Source organism: Sipha flava, unplaced genomic scaffold, assembly GCF_003268045.1.
Source record: "Sipha flava isolate LNK unplaced genomic scaffold, YSA_version1 171_pilon_pilon, whole genome shotgun sequence".
NCBI lineage: Eukaryota > Metazoa > Arthropoda > Insecta > Hemiptera > Aphididae > Sipha > Sipha flava.
Genome location: NW_020271925.1, coordinates 20,684 through 38,827, shown reverse-complemented (window position 1 = coordinate 38,827; position 18,144 = coordinate 20,684). Strand labels below are relative to the sequence as shown.

At 29.5% G+C, this 18,144-nt stretch overlaps 1 protein-coding gene across 2 annotated transcripts; it reads left to right on the top strand.

The window, feature by feature from the left end:
• The first annotated feature begins 13,490 nt into the window (after positions 1-13,490).
• On the top strand, positions 13,491-17,784 carry LOC112679998 (alpha-tocopherol transfer protein-like). 2 transcript variants are annotated; one of them, XM_025549960.1, is made up of 7 exons: positions 13,491-13,593; positions 13,660-14,001; positions 15,089-15,248; positions 16,478-16,727; positions 16,894-17,004; positions 17,108-17,210; positions 17,321-17,784. In XM_025549960.1, exons 2-7 carry the CDS (start codon positions 13,860-13,862, stop codon positions 17,458-17,460), a joined length of 906 nt encoding a protein of 301 aa, XP_025405745.1. In that variant the 5' UTR covers positions 13,491-13,593; positions 13,660-13,859; the 3' UTR covers positions 17,461-17,784. The 2 variants fall into 2 exon arrangements, with proteins under 2 accessions (XP_025405745.1, XP_025405746.1); XM_025549961.1 differs by lacking the exon at positions 13,491-13,593 and having other exon boundaries at positions 13,657-14,001.
• The last annotated feature ends 360 nt before the right edge of the window (positions 17,785-18,144 follow it).

The following is an 18,144-nucleotide window of genomic DNA, read 5'->3' as shown; positions in this document are numbered from 1 at the left end:
ACATGTATGATATCTAATTTTCTTACTAAAATCTCAAGTTGCATTTTTATATTTACCTAATATGTAAAGTTATTCGCTTTAATTTCAGATAATTTTAATTAAAACATAACCATTTGAGTAATTATTTTTACATTTGAAAATAAAATAAGTAAGCACATAGATATTTATTTATTCATTACTTATCAATTTTTATCAACATTAATCTTGAGATGTACTTAAGTATTTACAACTGTATTGTTTTTAAAAATAATTTGCTCGAGATAATCTTTTAATACTTAATATAATATCTTACTCAATACATTCAGTTAGATTAACTTGATTCAACTTCAAATTAACAATTAGAACTGATATTTTGAACAGAGTTTTTGGTGATGATTCAATACTTTTAGTTTTACCATTAGGTATTGTTATGTCCCGTCGGTTAGTTCCAACGGACATGAATTTGTTCGCTAACAGGAATGGTTGACACAAAAAAACACAATAACTATCGAACTATTTATGTTTATTAAGTTATAATAATGACACAGTATTAGATTTAGTTATTGTTATAAATGTGGTCGACTGACGTATGTTGCATTTATGTGCTTAGGGAAGGAGAGGTTCTTAACAGTATCAAGTGAAAATAAAAAAATATGAATAGGTAGGTATTTTTATAATTGGACATGGTTAAATATTTAAGAGAAAATTTAAATTTTTATTTTTCATATAATTTTTATTAAAACCTTTTTTATAATGTTAAGTAAGATATCAAGCTAATTTGTAGATTATGAGAACTTATCATAATTTTTTTTAAAAAACTTCTCTCGTAAAACACAAGTTATAAAACACTTCTCATTTGCATTCAATAACAAATTTTTTTTTTCTATTTGTGACAATATTCCATGCCATCACTTTGTTCACCGGCCATGATCCAAGAATTAAAAATATAAGTATAGTGTACGTGGTTGCACTGTACACAGTACATGTTAGTATATAGGTTATGTAATACATGTGCAAACAAGCAGTTAGTGCAGTTTTTGAAAATGAAATTAAAAAAGTCTTATTAAATTGATTCGTTTTATTTATTTTGTATCAGCTCATTAATTTATGAAGTAATTGGCTTATGTCCGGTGCCATGTAGCGCAGACATTACAATTGGCGACGAAATAGTGAAACGTGCGTGCAAATTAGTTGTTTGAGTCATGTTAATCGGGACAGATACAGCCGTGTGAATCTAAAGAAACGTGGTTACTATGACAAATCGAGGGTCCAGTAGCTTGGTCGGTCATGTCAATGAATTTAAATTGAAAGAAGATGATTTCAGTGGATGGATTGAACGTTTTGAGCTGTTTATTCAGCTTAATGAAATATGTGCTCTTAAAAAAAAAATAACATCATAACAAAATACAATAGAGCATTAAGGTTCTTAATACATTAATAAATAATATAATATCTTATAAAATACTAAACAACGTTTATAAATTTAACCGATTAGAGTTTTTTTAATCCTCATTCCTCCATAACTTTGGAACCTCCTGCTGTTCAGTCTCATGTTTATCATCAACTCCACTTTCCCCTCTCCATAGCTCATTAACAGGTAATGATGGTAATTGATCATATGGCCCTACAACAGATTTTGTAAAATTATAATACAAGAGTTGGTTTCAATACCACTAGTTTCCCATAACTGATTAATATGTCTTCCAAATCTCACCCCCTACCATTTGTACTACATAAGTTACCGGTTACATAAGTTACACTACTTCTTATCCACTTGACCCCACTAGCATAATTTCTGTACATCACATTATCCCCAATTTTAAAATGCTTAACTCTACCCTCCTTATAAGCTCTCTTAGCTGCCAACATACTATTATTATATCTATATTTAGCTCTCGGCACTAATCTGTCAAAAGATGTAAATAATTTCCTACCAATATGCAATTCAGCTGGTGTAACACCTGTAGCACAATGTTTGGTACTATTATAAGATAACATAAATCTGGCAATCTGTGTCTAAGTCAGACTTCATAAAACTTTTCTTCAAAAAGTTCTTTTAAGTTCTGATCAAATTTTCAGCAACCCCATTAGACGCCGGACTGTATGGGGTAGTTTTCACATGGAACACTTCATTCTTAACTAAAAACTGCTCCACAACTTCTGACACTAATGAAGGACCATTATCTGTTACCAGCTTCGCAGGTATGCCCTACAAGAAATAATATTCCCGTAATAGTGGATTCTGTAGTAATATTATTCATAAACCTCACATGAACTCATTTGGAATGTGCATCAATTATTACCACAAACATTTTACCATAGATAGGCCCTAAAAAATCCAAATGAATCCGTTGAGCTGGTCCCTCAAGCCATGGCCAATTGTGTAATATTGACTTAGGTGGATTATCACTATATTCAACACACACTACATACTTTAGTAATTAAATCAATTTCTTTGTCAATATTTGGCAACCACATATATGACCTCGCTATAGCTTTCATTTTAACCGTACCTAAATGCGAACTATACAATTCCATCGACAAAACCTCCCGAAACTTTAATGGAATAACCAACTTATGTCCCCATAATAACATACCTTGTTCAATTGCAAGCTCATTCCTCCTATTAAAATAAGGCTTAATATCCTCAGACAGTTCTTTACTAGAATTAGGCCACTTTCCTGACATCATCCACAAAAAAACTTTTTAATTCCTTATCCCTTTGAATTTCCTCATAAATATCTAAATCAGCAATCCCCTGAACATTAGTAGTTACTAAATTAATAAAAAAAATTACTGCAAAATACATGATTGATCATATCTGCCCCTTCAATTGGTAATCGGGATGAGGCATCCTCATTTCCATTGTCATCTCCCTTCACAAATTCAAAAGTATAAGTATAACCAGTGAGGAAACTTGCATACCTCTGCAGTCTATGGGCTGCGATTACTGGAATCCCTTTTTTTTCTACAAAAATTGATATTAAAGGTTTATGATTTATTTTAAGAATGAAAGGTCTGCCATACAAATACTGCTGAAAATATTTAACACCATAAACCAAGGCCAAAGCTTCCTTATCCAGGTGAGAATACCTCTGCTCACTTTTACTAAGCGTCCTAGACGCTAAGGCAATAGGCTTTTCCAACTTATAGGGAAACCTATGTGACAGCACTGCACCAATACCCTTAGGGATCGCATCACAAGCTAAGACTAATTCCAAAGTTGTATCATAATGTGTAAGTACTGTTTTTGACAATAAATTATTTTTAATATTAGCAAATGCCTTATTTTGCTCTGGACCCAACAGAATTTAGCCTTCAATAAAGAATACAAAGGACTAGCCAACGATGACATATTCCTTTTAATTGATGAACATTTTCAGGAGCTTTCACCTGAGCAATGGCTTTAACTCTTTCCTCAGGAATATGCAAACCCTCCTTATCGATATAATGTCCTAAAAAAGTTCCACTATCTTGCAATAATTTACATTTACTAGCCTTAACTGTTAAACCAGCTGATTCTAATATTTCCAATACTTTCAAAAGTATCTCGGTGACTTTCTTGTCATCCTTACCCGCTATCACTACATCATCATAAAAGTAATCAACTCCTGCTAAACCAACTAAGATATTTTCCATTTCCCTTTGCAATAAACTTAGTGCAGATGCAATACCATAAGGCACCATCTTAAACAAAAATAAACCTCTATGCTTAGTAATTGTTGTTATTTTCTGGCTCTTTGCACTCAAAAGCAGTTGTTGATAGGACTGACAAAGTATAAAGTACAAAATTTAGTCGCCCCCTGAAATATACTTAATAATTAATTTACTCTCGGTATTGGGTACCTATCCACGACCAACATTTTATTAACAGTAACCTTATAATCTCCACACAATCTAATACTTCTGCCCACTTTTACTACAGGTACAATCGGCGTAGCCCCAATCCAAAGACTCCACTAGCTCTAATAAACCATCCGTTATCATTCTATCCAGTTCTAAACTAACCTTATCCTTTAATGAAAATGGAATAATTCTAGGTTTACAAAATATTGGTTTTGAATCCGATTTAAGTACCAACTCAAAAGTCTTATTTTTATAACATCCAAAAGAGTCACTAAAAGCTGACAGAAACCTATCAACCATACTCTGGATACTCAAAGTATTTAAACCCAATTCCTTAGGAAGTACCTTAAAGGCAATAATCCAATATTTTTCCATAATCGGTGAACCCCCTTCGTTAACCACATACAACTCTAATGTCTTACACAAAACCTTATAACTAGGCTTAGGGACTTATAGCTCTAAAAAAATACACAAATATGCATGCAAATATGCTTCTAAAATCATTAAAATATGCATTATAATATGCATTTGTATGCATTAAAAAAAAAAAAATGATCACATAGTACACAAAATAAAACGTGTTCATCGAATGTAAATGTATCTTTAAACTCTGAAACAAAACTTTGTAGTCGGCTACTCGTAGACTGTTGTACTTCCGGCATTACACAATATTATAAAATATATGCGTACGACGTTTTACGTTGTGTGGTTGTGAGATACAAAAATAACGGCGAATAATAACAATGCCGTAGCAACCAAACATTGCGCCTGGGGCGAAACTTCAAAATGCGTCCTTATGTATTTTCAATTAGAAAATATTACGCTTAGTAGATATTATTTTCAGTGATTGTTTTGATTACAATATGAAGGCTGATTTTGTAAACAAAATATACATTGACCGTTGTAATTTTTAACATTAAACGCAAGATTTTCATTTTTGCGTTCTCTCAGGAATTGCGCCAGGGGCTTAGGCACCTCTCGCTACCCTCTAGCTACGGCCCTGGATAATTATCAACTAAACTGGACACTAAACAAATAATCTATTATTCTATATCAAGTTATTATCTTTATCGACATCCGGTCGATATTTAGCGGGTTATACGATCGATACAGGTTTATAGTATTATTTATACTTACACGAAAATTATAACGAGATATGAGAGATAGTTTGCTGATAACATATTACTGGAAGTATTAAGTCCTCTTAAAATATTTTTCTTTCGATAGGTTGAAATATGTATCCATAGTTTTTAATTTTAAATTTGGAAAATTTGTCAAAATATGCAAAATAAGCATAAGCATTTTAAAATATGTACTCTCTTGCAAAGTCTATCAAATATGCAAAAATATGCACGTTCAAATTTTAGATCTGATATCATGGCACCGAGAAACGAATTTATTTCGCACTCTGCTATACTTAACAATAATTAAAAAAAGTATGCAAATGCTAGAAGTCCTTAAGCCTACTTATAACCAATAACTAAAGACAATATTCCCAATGGATCAATAATATTACCATTATATGCTTTTAATTTTAAATTAGTTCTAACTAATTTGACCAAGCCACCAATTTTAAATTGTTTAACACTATCTATCACAGGGATCGCCAACTTTTTCAAACAAGTGAGCTACATTTGACATTTAAGTCCCTGGTGATCGACATCTAAGTGAATTTAGGTCTTTAGGAAGAGATTTGTTTGATGAGCAAAAGAAAAAAAGGTTTAAACTCCAAAGAATAATTATTTATTGTATTTTCATAATAATAATCTAATGTTAACATTATCCGATTAATCTGATTATTTTGCGCGATCGACCGATAGTGATAAAATTAAATTGTACAACGATCGACCTATATTCCTAAAAAGATCGACTGGTTGGCGATCCCTGATCTACCAACATAACAGATACCCCAGATCTAGTGGCAATTTTAAATAAAATGTTTTTATGATCAACTACCAACTCCAAACAATAAGGTTTAATAAACTTAACCTGTAACGGTAATAAATTAAATAAAGATTCTATCATACCAGCTTCCTCCTGTTCCAAATTATTGACATTCAAGGAGTCATTTTTACACATTTTTAAATGACCTTTCCTATTACATTTTTTACAAATCAAATCTTTAAACTTACATTTAGGCTTAATATGACCAGTTACCCTTCAACAATAATAAACCACCTTTGATCGCTGCTGCAGGCCCCTAGACGTTGCTTTCCATTGCACTCTGCTACCGACCACCACTCGTTTTTTCGATTTTTGGTACAGTACTTCAACTTGATTTTGATTTTTCAGCTGGTTCACATCATTGGTTGCTACTTCCATTGCGATATTCAATTCCACACATTTTTTAAAATTCAAAGACTCCTCCGACAGTAATCGCTTCTGAATAGTTTGATCCTTGATACCCCATACTAACTGGTCTCTTAAGGCATCATCCAAATGTGTGCTGAACTCACAAAATTCTGACATATTCTTTAATACTGCAACGAATTGTATAATCGTTTCGCTGCCTTGTCTCCGTTCCTTAAATTTAAAACGTTCCGTGACTACATTCGGCTTCGGATTCATGTATTCCGATAAAAAAGTTTCGAGGTCATCATAAGATTTATCCAGTTGTTTAATAGGTAAACACAAATCCTGTAATAAAGAATATCCTTCGTTCCCAATTAGGGTTGCCAAAATCGGTTACATTTATAAACGCCGTTTAGTATTTTATAAGATGTTATATTATTTATTAATGTATTAGGAACCTTAAGGTTCTATTGTATTTTGTTATGATGTTACTTTTTTTTTATTATGAGAATTGCTTTGTATTCATACATTTTTTTTTTTTTTTGTCACGTATTTATGATTAATTCTTATTATTATTTAAAGAAAAATTTTGTATTGATTGATGATACGGTTCTTTGTTTAGTGGGAAGGATATGTAGTGTGAGTGGTTGCACTGTACACAGTGCATGTTAGTATATACAGGTAGGTTATGTAATACATGTGCAAACAAGCAGTTAGTGCAGTTTTTGAAAATAAAGTTAAAAAAGTCTTTATTTTCAAAGAATTAATTTAATAAGTTAAAAAAGTCTTATTAAATTAATTCGTTTTATTTATTTTGTATCAACTTATTAACTAATGAAGTGATTGGCTTATGTCCGGTGCTAGATAGCGCAGACATTACAATAAGAGTAGTTACTTACATCACATTTATGGATACAAGCAATTTGCGCTAAAGAGGTGAGGTAGGTACTGCTTGTCAGGACCAGTGCTACCTTTTGCGAGGCCCTGGGCAAAACTTATTTTACCAACAATCATAGTCATATGTAAGCCGCAATTAAAGGTGATAATATGTAATAAGTAGAGCAAGTCAGTTGGTCAACTCGAGACGTGCACCCACGCCGTCTAGTGGTGGGCCCGTATAATTTTTTACAGACTAATCGGAACGTGTTGACAATTTTACATTAATTATCAGGGTGTATATTCTCGTATCCTATGACAAACATTCACAAACGAAATGCTAAAGGGTCAAGTTAAAAGATAAACTTCACTTCACTCGGTCGAAAATGCTCATAAAACGCATTTTTTACTGCTCCCAGACTGTAGCGGCTCCAGAGCCTTGGTTGGGGGGGGGGGAGGCAAGTTATAATTTTAAAAAATCTTATAGCAAAAAGAAAACAACAATTTTTACAACACAAATTCAAGTCACCCATTTTTAAAATTGGCAAAAATATCAATAATATGATCTATTTGATCTCGAATATCTACTTTATGATATACATAAATTAGACATAATGCTGATAGTCTATCTTCAGTCATTGAACGAAGCCAGGTTTTTAGTCTCCGAAGTGTGGAGAAATTTTTTTCAACCGTTATTCCTCTATGGCTCTATCTAGATACTTGTGCGTGTCGTATGATAGTACATATTATAATATGCATTTTTTGTTAACAATATATAACAATATACATTTTTTTATAAATACGGTACAGTCTTAGGAGGGTGCCACAGCCCCTCCCCCGGATCCGCCCCTGCTTCCAGTTAAAGGTTCCCTATGTTAGGGGTCTCGGTTGCCCCATAGTAGTACCGACCATGAACATAAACATATTTTTAGTAAAATATAGTTTTGTTCATTCGTTTTTCTTTTGTTCTTATTTTAGCCTGTTTTATAAAACGTTTAAATTTATTCAGTAATTTAATTTTAATCAAAATGTTTAATTAATAATGACTGCTGATTTAAAGAAAATAAGAGCAAACAAAATAATTTAAGTGAAATAATTGATCACAGGATAAAAAAAAAATGAGCTATTTTCACTTCTTATTTTATTATTAGAATACACTGGTTATCCTTCTTGGTTATTCTTCTAAGTATTTATCTGACCTCTTCCTAACAGCTGTTTCTCTATGTTATAATTTTGTAATATGTTTCTTTCATATTACTGTGTTTCCGTATCATCGCACTTTTGACTATACAAAGTAAGTGGTTGTAACTATGGTCTTATACTCTTGTTGGTATTGAACAAACTGGTTACGTATTTAAACGAAAACAACGTTATGCATTTCAAAAACTACCTGTAAATCTAATTTTATTGCAGTTCTCATACACCCAAAATTTAGATATTAACTTAAGTTTTACTTAAACTTCAAATATATGAAGCATTGTGGGCGTCCCTAATTAATCCATTGGTAAATGTGATGTATAGATACTGTGGTAATTAAAAAAATAAAACGAGTTGACGAGGTCTAGTTAAAGTGCTTTATACCTGAATTATTACGTATCATAAGAAGTATGTACTAATATGTCGTATACATATTTTATAACACGTAAACGAAGTATTTTATGAGCTTGAATTATAATGATGAATGGAAATATAATTAAAACTTTATAATATTTATAATATTATACATGTATTTTTTTTTATACTGATTATTTATTTATTCGTATGGCAAAACCAAAAACAAGTAATAATGTATATAATAATTATAACGATTAATAGAATGTTAAGATACAATTTTAAAAATGAATGTATGTGTGTGTGTGTGTGTGTAAAATTTTCCTATAATATAGTACATTTGGCTCTTTTTGGTTGTTGGCTATAGTTTAAGGTCAAGATTTTTTATCCATTCGATAGCTTTTTGGGAGGTATTGAATATATCTTGGTGTCCACAATGGAATTTCGTAATGGGACGTTCAGTAATTATATACAGGATTGTCTGATTTACACTGATTACTTTAGTTAATTTGTGTTTAAAAATAAAATTAATATTTACACAGTATATTATAAAAATAATAATAAAATATTTATACATTCCTAATATAACCAACATATCAACAAAGAAATTATATTTATTATATTTATAATTATATTTATCAATTTAATCATTTTTTAATTTCTAACTTATTGTAAATGGTAAATTTTCTTGTTATTTTTAATATTTTCGTTAAACCGTTTTAAAAATGCCGATGCTAAACAATCTAATCTGATACCATTTTGCTGTGTTTCATTAGATTTTATGCTTTTAAAATTACTATCAATTTTTAAAATACTATAATTTTTATTACACTCATATGAATAAATAGCATTTATAACCATGACTCCTAATTAAAATAATTAATATAATTGAAAGTAAGATTCGTGAAAACGAATAAAAGTCTATTGAATGATATGATAGTATAGGTATAGTTGAAATGCAAGCCTAGGCATTAACGAGTTAATAAGTTAATAGTTAAGTTAATTTAACTTATTAACTTTAATTATTTCATTACTAATAAATTAAATTAAATTATTAACTTAACTCATTTCCTTAAAGATTAACTTGATATTAACGTATTATTTTTTCATTTATCACAATTAAGTTAATTTTGATTTTCTAGACCAGAAAAATATTTCATTCAATAACAAGTGCATGGAATTTAGAAAAATATAAAAATAATTATTTCGAAGAATTTTTTGATGAGACTATTAATGTTTATCACGGTATTAATTATTAATAAGGATCCCGCCGGACTCGGCAAAAGTATTCAACTGTCTTAAAACTATTGAGTAAAAATAGCCACGCCACCCATGAATTACATTATCATTTTCATGAAAAGTAGCCGTAAATCTATATTATAATTACATTATTATAGGTACATATTATCATTGACTAAATAATATAAATAAAAATTGTACTCTATTATTAGAATTATTCTATAATCTATGATATTATTAAATAAGATTGATATTATTAAATATTATTGAATAAGAGAAGAAATTCAATAGCTGATCAATATTTTAAGCTGACTCTTTTATTGAGATTTAATAGGTATTTTGATTAACCTGTCCATTGTATTATTTTATTTGTTTGAAATTTAATAAATTTAAATAATAGTATATATTTATTTTAATGTTTTTTATCTGATGTATACATTTCTTTTCTGTATAATTTTATAGTTACACTTTCAGCTGCAGTAATTATTTTTAGTTTCCTTTCTGTTATTGAACATTAAAAAGGATACTTTTTTTAACTATATTTACAATCTGTAATTTTTATGAAAAATAAATAAAAACAAACCATACATAAATTACCATAAATTTGACATTTGAGTGTTTAAAAACAATTTCAACAAAGAAATGTATATTTTTCTACTTTAATTAGAGTCTAATAAGATTTTTCCGCATTTTCATTATCGTTAATGTTAAATAAGATCTGTTGAACATTTGTAATATATATATCACTTATATCAGCGCTTAATTTAAATATATTTTTTTTTGTAATTGACTTAACTTATTAATTAAAGTTAAGTTAAGTTAACGATATTTTTTAACTTAATTGATGTAATTCTCACGTGCATTAACTTAATTGTTAACTTTAATAAACATTAACTCAATCAACATAACTTAATTAAGTTAAAAATATCATTAACTTGCCCAGTATTGTTGAAATGTGATAATAATTGTTTGTAAAGATGTTTTAAGGTCAAATGAAGGAATAATTTCATACGTTAGAGTGTCAAACGCTATAGCGCATGGGTTCTCAACCTTTTGAGGTCCACGCCCCCTTTCAAAATATTTTATGAGTTCATGCCCCCTCCCCCCCTCTTCACTGGTATAAGATTGATGTGAAATCGTAATATTTTTTGCGGGTTACCAAAACTTGTTCTTATCGCGTCGAGTGTCGGTTTTTCGCCGAAACAATGCTTCTATTAATATCCAGAATACTAAAGAGCATAATTATATGATTTGTATAATCTTATAAAATCATAATAATCGCTCGGTGTATGTCTATTGATCGACCCCGGCGGCGATTAACACACCAGCAATGCACGGCGTAGAAAACGGCAACGTTTTCATTTTTCGTATTCTTTTTCAACATTTTCACGCCCCCCCTGAAATTTTGTCACGCCTCCCTAGGGGGGCGCGCCCCCCAGGTTGAGAACTCGTGCTATAGCGAATCATAAATCATTCACCGAAATGCGTACGATAACGCGACAGTTTTCTCTAGCCCATAGTCTAGCCTCGAGCCACCAATTTTCAACAACAGTAAACATTAACAAGTGTTAAGTTTTAGTTTTTTGTACGTATATGTACTTACTTACATTGCCTATGAATTTCGTAGAGTTTATCTATAATATGAATTCAACCTTGAGAGTATAACCTTTAGAAATATAAATAATAAAACATTATATCGATTCAAGATTATTATTTTATTGTTAACGAACTGTTGCAATATTAACAAAATATTTAAATACTCATGTCCTATATTACATGGATAAACTGTACTCTGTACAATTTTTATTCATAGAGTCAAAAATAGACACTAGAAGAACATGGTAATTTTCTGGTTCGTATGCATAATGATTTATAACTCTAAAAGAAAATATTATATTAACGCTAATTGTATACAAAATTATTATTGTTATTATACTTATACACAATTAAAATGATAATAATTTAATTACTAGCTGATCATTATTTATTTAATAAATAGATAATGGTTTTGGCGAAAATTAGTGTTAAATAATAGTGTGAGGGATGAGAGATTAGCTAAGAGAGTAATTTAAAGTAAATACAATTAATTTTGTATTATGTATTATATTGACTTTTTAAATTATACTATGAGTGTTAAAATTTGCAATAAAGGGCTATTACAATATACAGTTTACTAATTCGGTTTATTTAAATTACCGGAAGTAAATATAATATTTGATACTTATACCAGCTCAACAACTGTACTTGTACTTTAATTTTTTAGTGAATATAGAAGTGTAAAGTATGGTATTCCTCAGGGTACAGTACTTGGTCCATTATTACTCATTATTTATATTAATGATTTACTTCTTTTAAAGTGTGATGCTCAAATTTTTTGCTTTGCTGATGATACTACACCTATAATTAGTGATCGAGATAAATCTAATTTATTTTCCAAAGCAACTAAGATAATGTCAGATAATAAAAAATGGTTTATTGCAAACTCACTGGAAATACATTTTAATAAAACCACTTGTATTCCTTTTTCGTTAATATGTTTAATGTCCATGATTGTATTAAAATTCATGACTCAAATTGTTTATACTGTACAAGTACTATTTGTAACTGTACCTCTTTAAAATCTGCAGACTCTGTAAAATACCTTGGAATAATTATTGATAGTTTCCTAAAATGAAACATGCACATTAATGTATTAATTACAAAAGTTAGATATATGTACAGTATATTCAAAATACTTAGTAGATTCTTATTACCTAACACAATGCGTATGGTTTTATGTGCCCTAGCTCAATCGGTTTATTTTTATGGAATATCTGCTCGGGGTGGTGCCTATGAGGTATACTTAAAAATGTTAGAAATAACTATAAATTCCTTGTTAAGAATTGCATTTAATAAACCTTATAGAACAAATACTGACATTATTTTTAAAAATTATATTATAATAATATTATCTATAAACGTTAAAACAACTTCATGCAAAGGAAATTTCTTATAAATTTATATCATCTGAGGTGTAATGTAGTCTTTTTTACATATAATTATCATACCCGACAAGTTGAAAATAATGTTTTTAGACTAGGAAAGTGTAGTACAGAATTTGGGAAAAGAAACCCATTTAATACTAACATCAGTAATTTTACCAGTTTTTATAGTTACAAAAAATATATCAGTACTAAAGTTTAATTTCAATTGTAAATCTTAAGATATTTTTTTTTTGGTTATTACCTATGTATTTATAAGTAGTTAATTTTTAGTTGTATATTATTTTATTTACTTTGCTGTATTGTGTGTATATATTTATGTACTTACACTCTTATGTTATTTTTCCTTTATTTCTTTTAGTTTTTAATCATATACTATATTCTTATAATTGAATAGGTTTAAGTTATAATTTACTTGTTATGTATTTTAAGTATAGAACTCTGTGTCTCCTATACAAGCTTTACTTTTTGGAGACATCATCATTCCAAAATACGTATTAATATATTTCTTTATTTATTTTTTTGTAAATTTGTGGGATAATATTCAAAAAAATAATAAATAAATAAATCCTAGTGTTTTTTTGATGTTTTATATACTTGTACGTGTACAACTTATTTAAACGATTTAGTCACTTTTTAGTATCTGAAATAAAGTTTAAACTTTTTTTTTTTAAATTCAGCTTCGGTTCATACATAAGGTGCGAGAGTTCTGTTGGGATGGCCCTGGAGAGTTTACAGGAAACACACTTGTTATGTAGCAACCATAATAAGTATAAACCTGAGCGATTTTCCAAGGCTAACAAAAGCTGATAAACCAGTTCTATAATAGGTATATTTAATACTAATAAAATAAGTTTGTACGATCGTGTGTTTAATGTGCTACTAAACCATAAAGCTGATTACGTGACTTCCATGGAATAATAAAAACCGAGATCCAGTGGCAGTGCAGTGTCGTATGCGTGTTTGTGTCATTTCGATTAGACAAGCGAAACAGTACGTGTGCTCGGTTCTAATTTTCTCTGACCAGAGCTCGGTGCGATAGTTTTTTGAACATCAGTCAAATTTGTAAAATACATAATATCTTCCACAGCTGAAATGGCTCTCCTACCACCGGACGAACACCACCAAAAGGCTATTCAACAGCTGTACTTCTATAAAGATCCTATGAAATCTGAAGAAGATGTCGACGCTTTGATCGAATGGTTGTCCAAACAACCACATCTACCCAGTATTACAGGTAGGGGACCGTGGGGCAAAATGGGGACGATAAGGTTTTAGTAGGAATACAATGTTAATTTTACATAATAATATTCTAAAATTGGAGTCATATGATCATTATGTTGTCTCATATAATACCACTATCAACTAATAACAATAAAACAATTTTTCACTTAGTAAAAACTAAAAACTTAAAAATTTCATTTTACCCCATTTTGCCCCATACATGGGGCAACAATATTTTTCGAGTACGTGCGCTAAACAATAATCACCTTTAAGCCGATATTATAATTATCGTTACTACTTTCTCACGACGCAATCGTGTACTAAATTCGATAGTTTTCGAAATCGTCGTCTAATTTTATATTATTATAAACTAAGTAATGTAAGTAATGATTTACTGAAAAAACAATATTGTGGAAAATAAAAAAGTAGTGTGATGTGATGTCATATCTAATTATAAAAGTCTGCACTATTCCGAGACAAAGTGATGATCCCGGATAAATATTATATTTTTAACTACAAGGAAAACTGATACAAAATATTCATACATACACAAACGTGTATAAATAAATTGTAAATTATTAAATATTTATTTAATTTATCATAAAGCAGGCACGCACTCAGGATTTTTGTTTGGGGGGGGGGGGGGGGGTTTAAACAATTTCTTATTTTCCTTACACACAAGTAAACAATTGCCATTAATTTTCTATTAATGTATAATTAACATAATAATAAAACTTGAAAAAATTTGTACCTTTCATACCTATCATTGTAATACTATACTTGTGACGATATGATATAATGTATAGTTGAATGTAAAACATATTTTTTGGGGGGGGGGCTACAGCCCCAAAGCCCCCACCCCTTGGGTGCGCCCCTGTTTTTAAAGAGTGAGTTTCGCTTTTAATTTTAAATTAATCATTCCAACAAGTTGTAACGAAATATGTATTAGTTTTAAAAAAATTCTTCCAGCCAATTAATCTAGCTGCATTAATAATATATAATTACTTGAAAAGTTTTTTAAACATACTGTTGAAAGAACCATCAGTAGTATGAAAAAATTTGTAATACTATAAGTTACTCAGTTTTAATTTTTATTTTAGATCGAGTATGGCTGAAACACTTTCTTATTGGTCGCAAAAATAATTTACAAAGGACAAAAAAAGTTATTGAATCATATTTTACAATTCGTGTAGAGGTTCCGGAACTTTTTGACAACATGACAAGCGATGCCGAATGGATCAAAGCAGCAATTAAAGTCGGGTGAGTGTTGTAAGGGCTGACTGATATTTTATTCCAGCATTGATGACCCGTTTAAAAAACTTTAATAATTAACACTCTCTCATTCATAATATTTTATCATATAAGATACTTATACTAGTTCAGTTTATTTTAAATATTTTAACCGTACATTGTAAGTAGGTACTTACATCTAAGAATTTATAAATTGAGTTATAATATACACTATGATTTTGAAGCTACACCTAACCACTATATGTATCTACCCTTAATTTTGCATTCAATATTTATACGATTTTAATGCATAAAAAATTAAATTAAGAGATGTATGATTAACTAATAACCAAGATGCTTATTGATGGGTTTCAAAAGTTGACGATTTTTACAAGAAAAAAAAACCATTTTTACTTAATGTTGTGTTTTTTGAAAAAGTGGGACATTTTATTTTTGGTGAATTTTTAAAATAAAATTAATATATATTTTTTCGTAATTTTCTTATATTATATATTCTGAAATAAATATGTCATTCAAAATTTTAGGAACTCTTTCAACGTGTTTCCAATTTTAACGGTTTCAAAAAATTTTGAATACTCAATTTTAGATTGCGATCGTGCCACTTCGTCCAATATGCGCTCAAGTCTTTAAATTATTATTTTAAAAATGTGATTTTATTAGTTGAAACTCCGTGCAAAATAAAACACTAAAATTAATTTTATCGTTTTTATAAAGTATATATTCATTATGAAAAAGTAAGTTTATAGAAGTAAATTAGTTTTTTTTATTCTAACAATTACATACTATACTTATTGTATTTATAAAAATGATCTTATTCATTTGGGAATTTCTGACCTTTAAAACAAATATGCCCTGCTTTCTAGAATAAGATAATAATCTAATTTAACAATAAATGTAGAATACAAATTATGTCATTCACAACCTGATGGGGATGGGGAGTGTTCTTTTTTTAAAAATATTTTGTTGATCGATAACGGTTATTGTTACTAATTTCATTCACTATCAGAAAACGTATACATTTTGTTCTTTTTTTTTATTGAAAATAACTGTCTCGGTAGCTGAGGCCATTGGCTTTACAAAGAGTGTTCGTATACATTTAAAACAATATCTATAGGAGTAAATTCAACTGGTTTTACGACGCGTAAAACAGTCGAATGTACATAATTAGCAAATCTAATCATATCGATCATAAAATAACAAAACCTTAAAAACAATTGTATTTATTTATTGTTTTATAGAAAAATGTGTGTATTGCCAAAAATGACACCTGAAGCTAATCGAGTACACGTTATTCGATCTATTGAAAACAATGATGGACACTTTAGTGCATTGAACATGTGTAAAGGATCATTCAAAATAATTGATTATATAATGCGCAGAGAGCCCATTTACGGATTAATTTTTTTGCTCGATCTCAAACACTGTCCGCTGTCCTATTTATTAAACTTCACACCATCATTAACTAAAAATCTAATGCGATGCATAGACGTAAGTAATAACTTTTTAGGTTTATATATATATATATATATATCTAATATGTAATATGGATTTTATGTACATTATATTTGTCTAGGTGTAGGGAGACGAAAAAATAAAAAAATAAAAATATTACTAAATTAGTTCGATTTTTAATTATTATTCGACCACTTTGTAGGAGGCTACACCAATAAGAGTAAGAGGTGTCCATTATGTGAATCCACCAAAGTTCGTAGCTCGTTTGGTGAACTTTTTTAAATTGTTCATGCCGATTAAAATTCAAAACAGGGTTAGTACCTGACGAGTACGCACATAATTAAGCTATATTAGCGAGCAGAAATATTCGAGTTTGCACAAACGTTCGTGTCTTTGTAATAGTTTTATGTTTTTAGATTGTTGTTCACGAAACATACGATTCGCTTTACGAGTACATTCCTAAAGATGTGTTACCAGAGGAGTACGGTGGCACCGCGGGAAGCATCGAGAAATTTGAAGGTAACTTTACTGTCGTACTTGATAAATTAACCTTGATTCAGTTGAACAATTGAAAACATTAGCATTTGTTCAGAATTAAATAAAGAATGTTTTATATCTATTGTTTATAGCTAACATGATCGAAATGTCGAAAGAGGATGATGAATGGTACAGAAACATGCCGAAAGCTGATTTGTCCAAGCGACCTATGCAAGCAAGAACCATAGATATGGATATGAACGGTACATTTAAGAAATTGGAAATCGATTGATAGTCATACTAGCATTTTTATCACTCGTTCTCCATATAAACACGGCATACTCATCTTTACCAGGAATAAACACGGGATTCGATTTGAGATGTCGATGATTAATAAACTTTCTGATATATTTATTAAGTAAAATGCAATTCATTATATTCATTGAAAACGATAGGTATTTTTGATTAACTTAAACATAAATATAGTCGATTTGTCGATATAATTTAATTAATTTATTAAATTAAATATGATTGGTATAATAATACTAAACGTTATGATACTATTTAGATTATGTTACAAATAATTAAACTTTGTAAACGAAAATTATAAAAAATATTTATGTGCGTTTTATTTTTCTAGTGTTGACCTATGTATATAATATTTCAAACCAAACAGTAACTTCTAAACATACGTACTTATAATACACGATTGGATAAGCAGGGGGTTATTTGGAAAAATTTAGAAAGAAACAGACTATTGCTGTGGAATTAACCTGGGTGTAGATTGGTAACTTATATTTTCCAGAGCGATGGAATCTAATTTTTTATTGTTGATTTGGATGAATTAATGGTAGTTTCCCAATGTTTTATATTGTGAAATATGTGAATTACCGATAATGGCGGACTGAACAAATGGGTATTAATTAACAAATTTAATTTTAACAAATCCGTATTTAACAAAAATAATAGTTATAGG

Bases quoted from the DNA above. Each gene is read 5' to 3' on its own strand.
- LOC112679998 (XM_025549960.1), top strand. From the start codon at position 13,860: ATGGCTCTCCTACCACCGGACGAACACCACCAAAAGGCTATTCAACAG. The intron at 15,249-16,477 runs GTGAGTGTTGTA...ATTGTTTTATAG, and splicing joins AAAGCAGCAATTAAAGTCGG to AAAAATGTGTGTATTGCCAA. The intron at 17,211-17,320 runs GTAACTTTACTG...TATTGTTTATAG, and splicing joins AAGCATCGAGAAATTTGAAG to CTAACATGATCGAAATGTCG.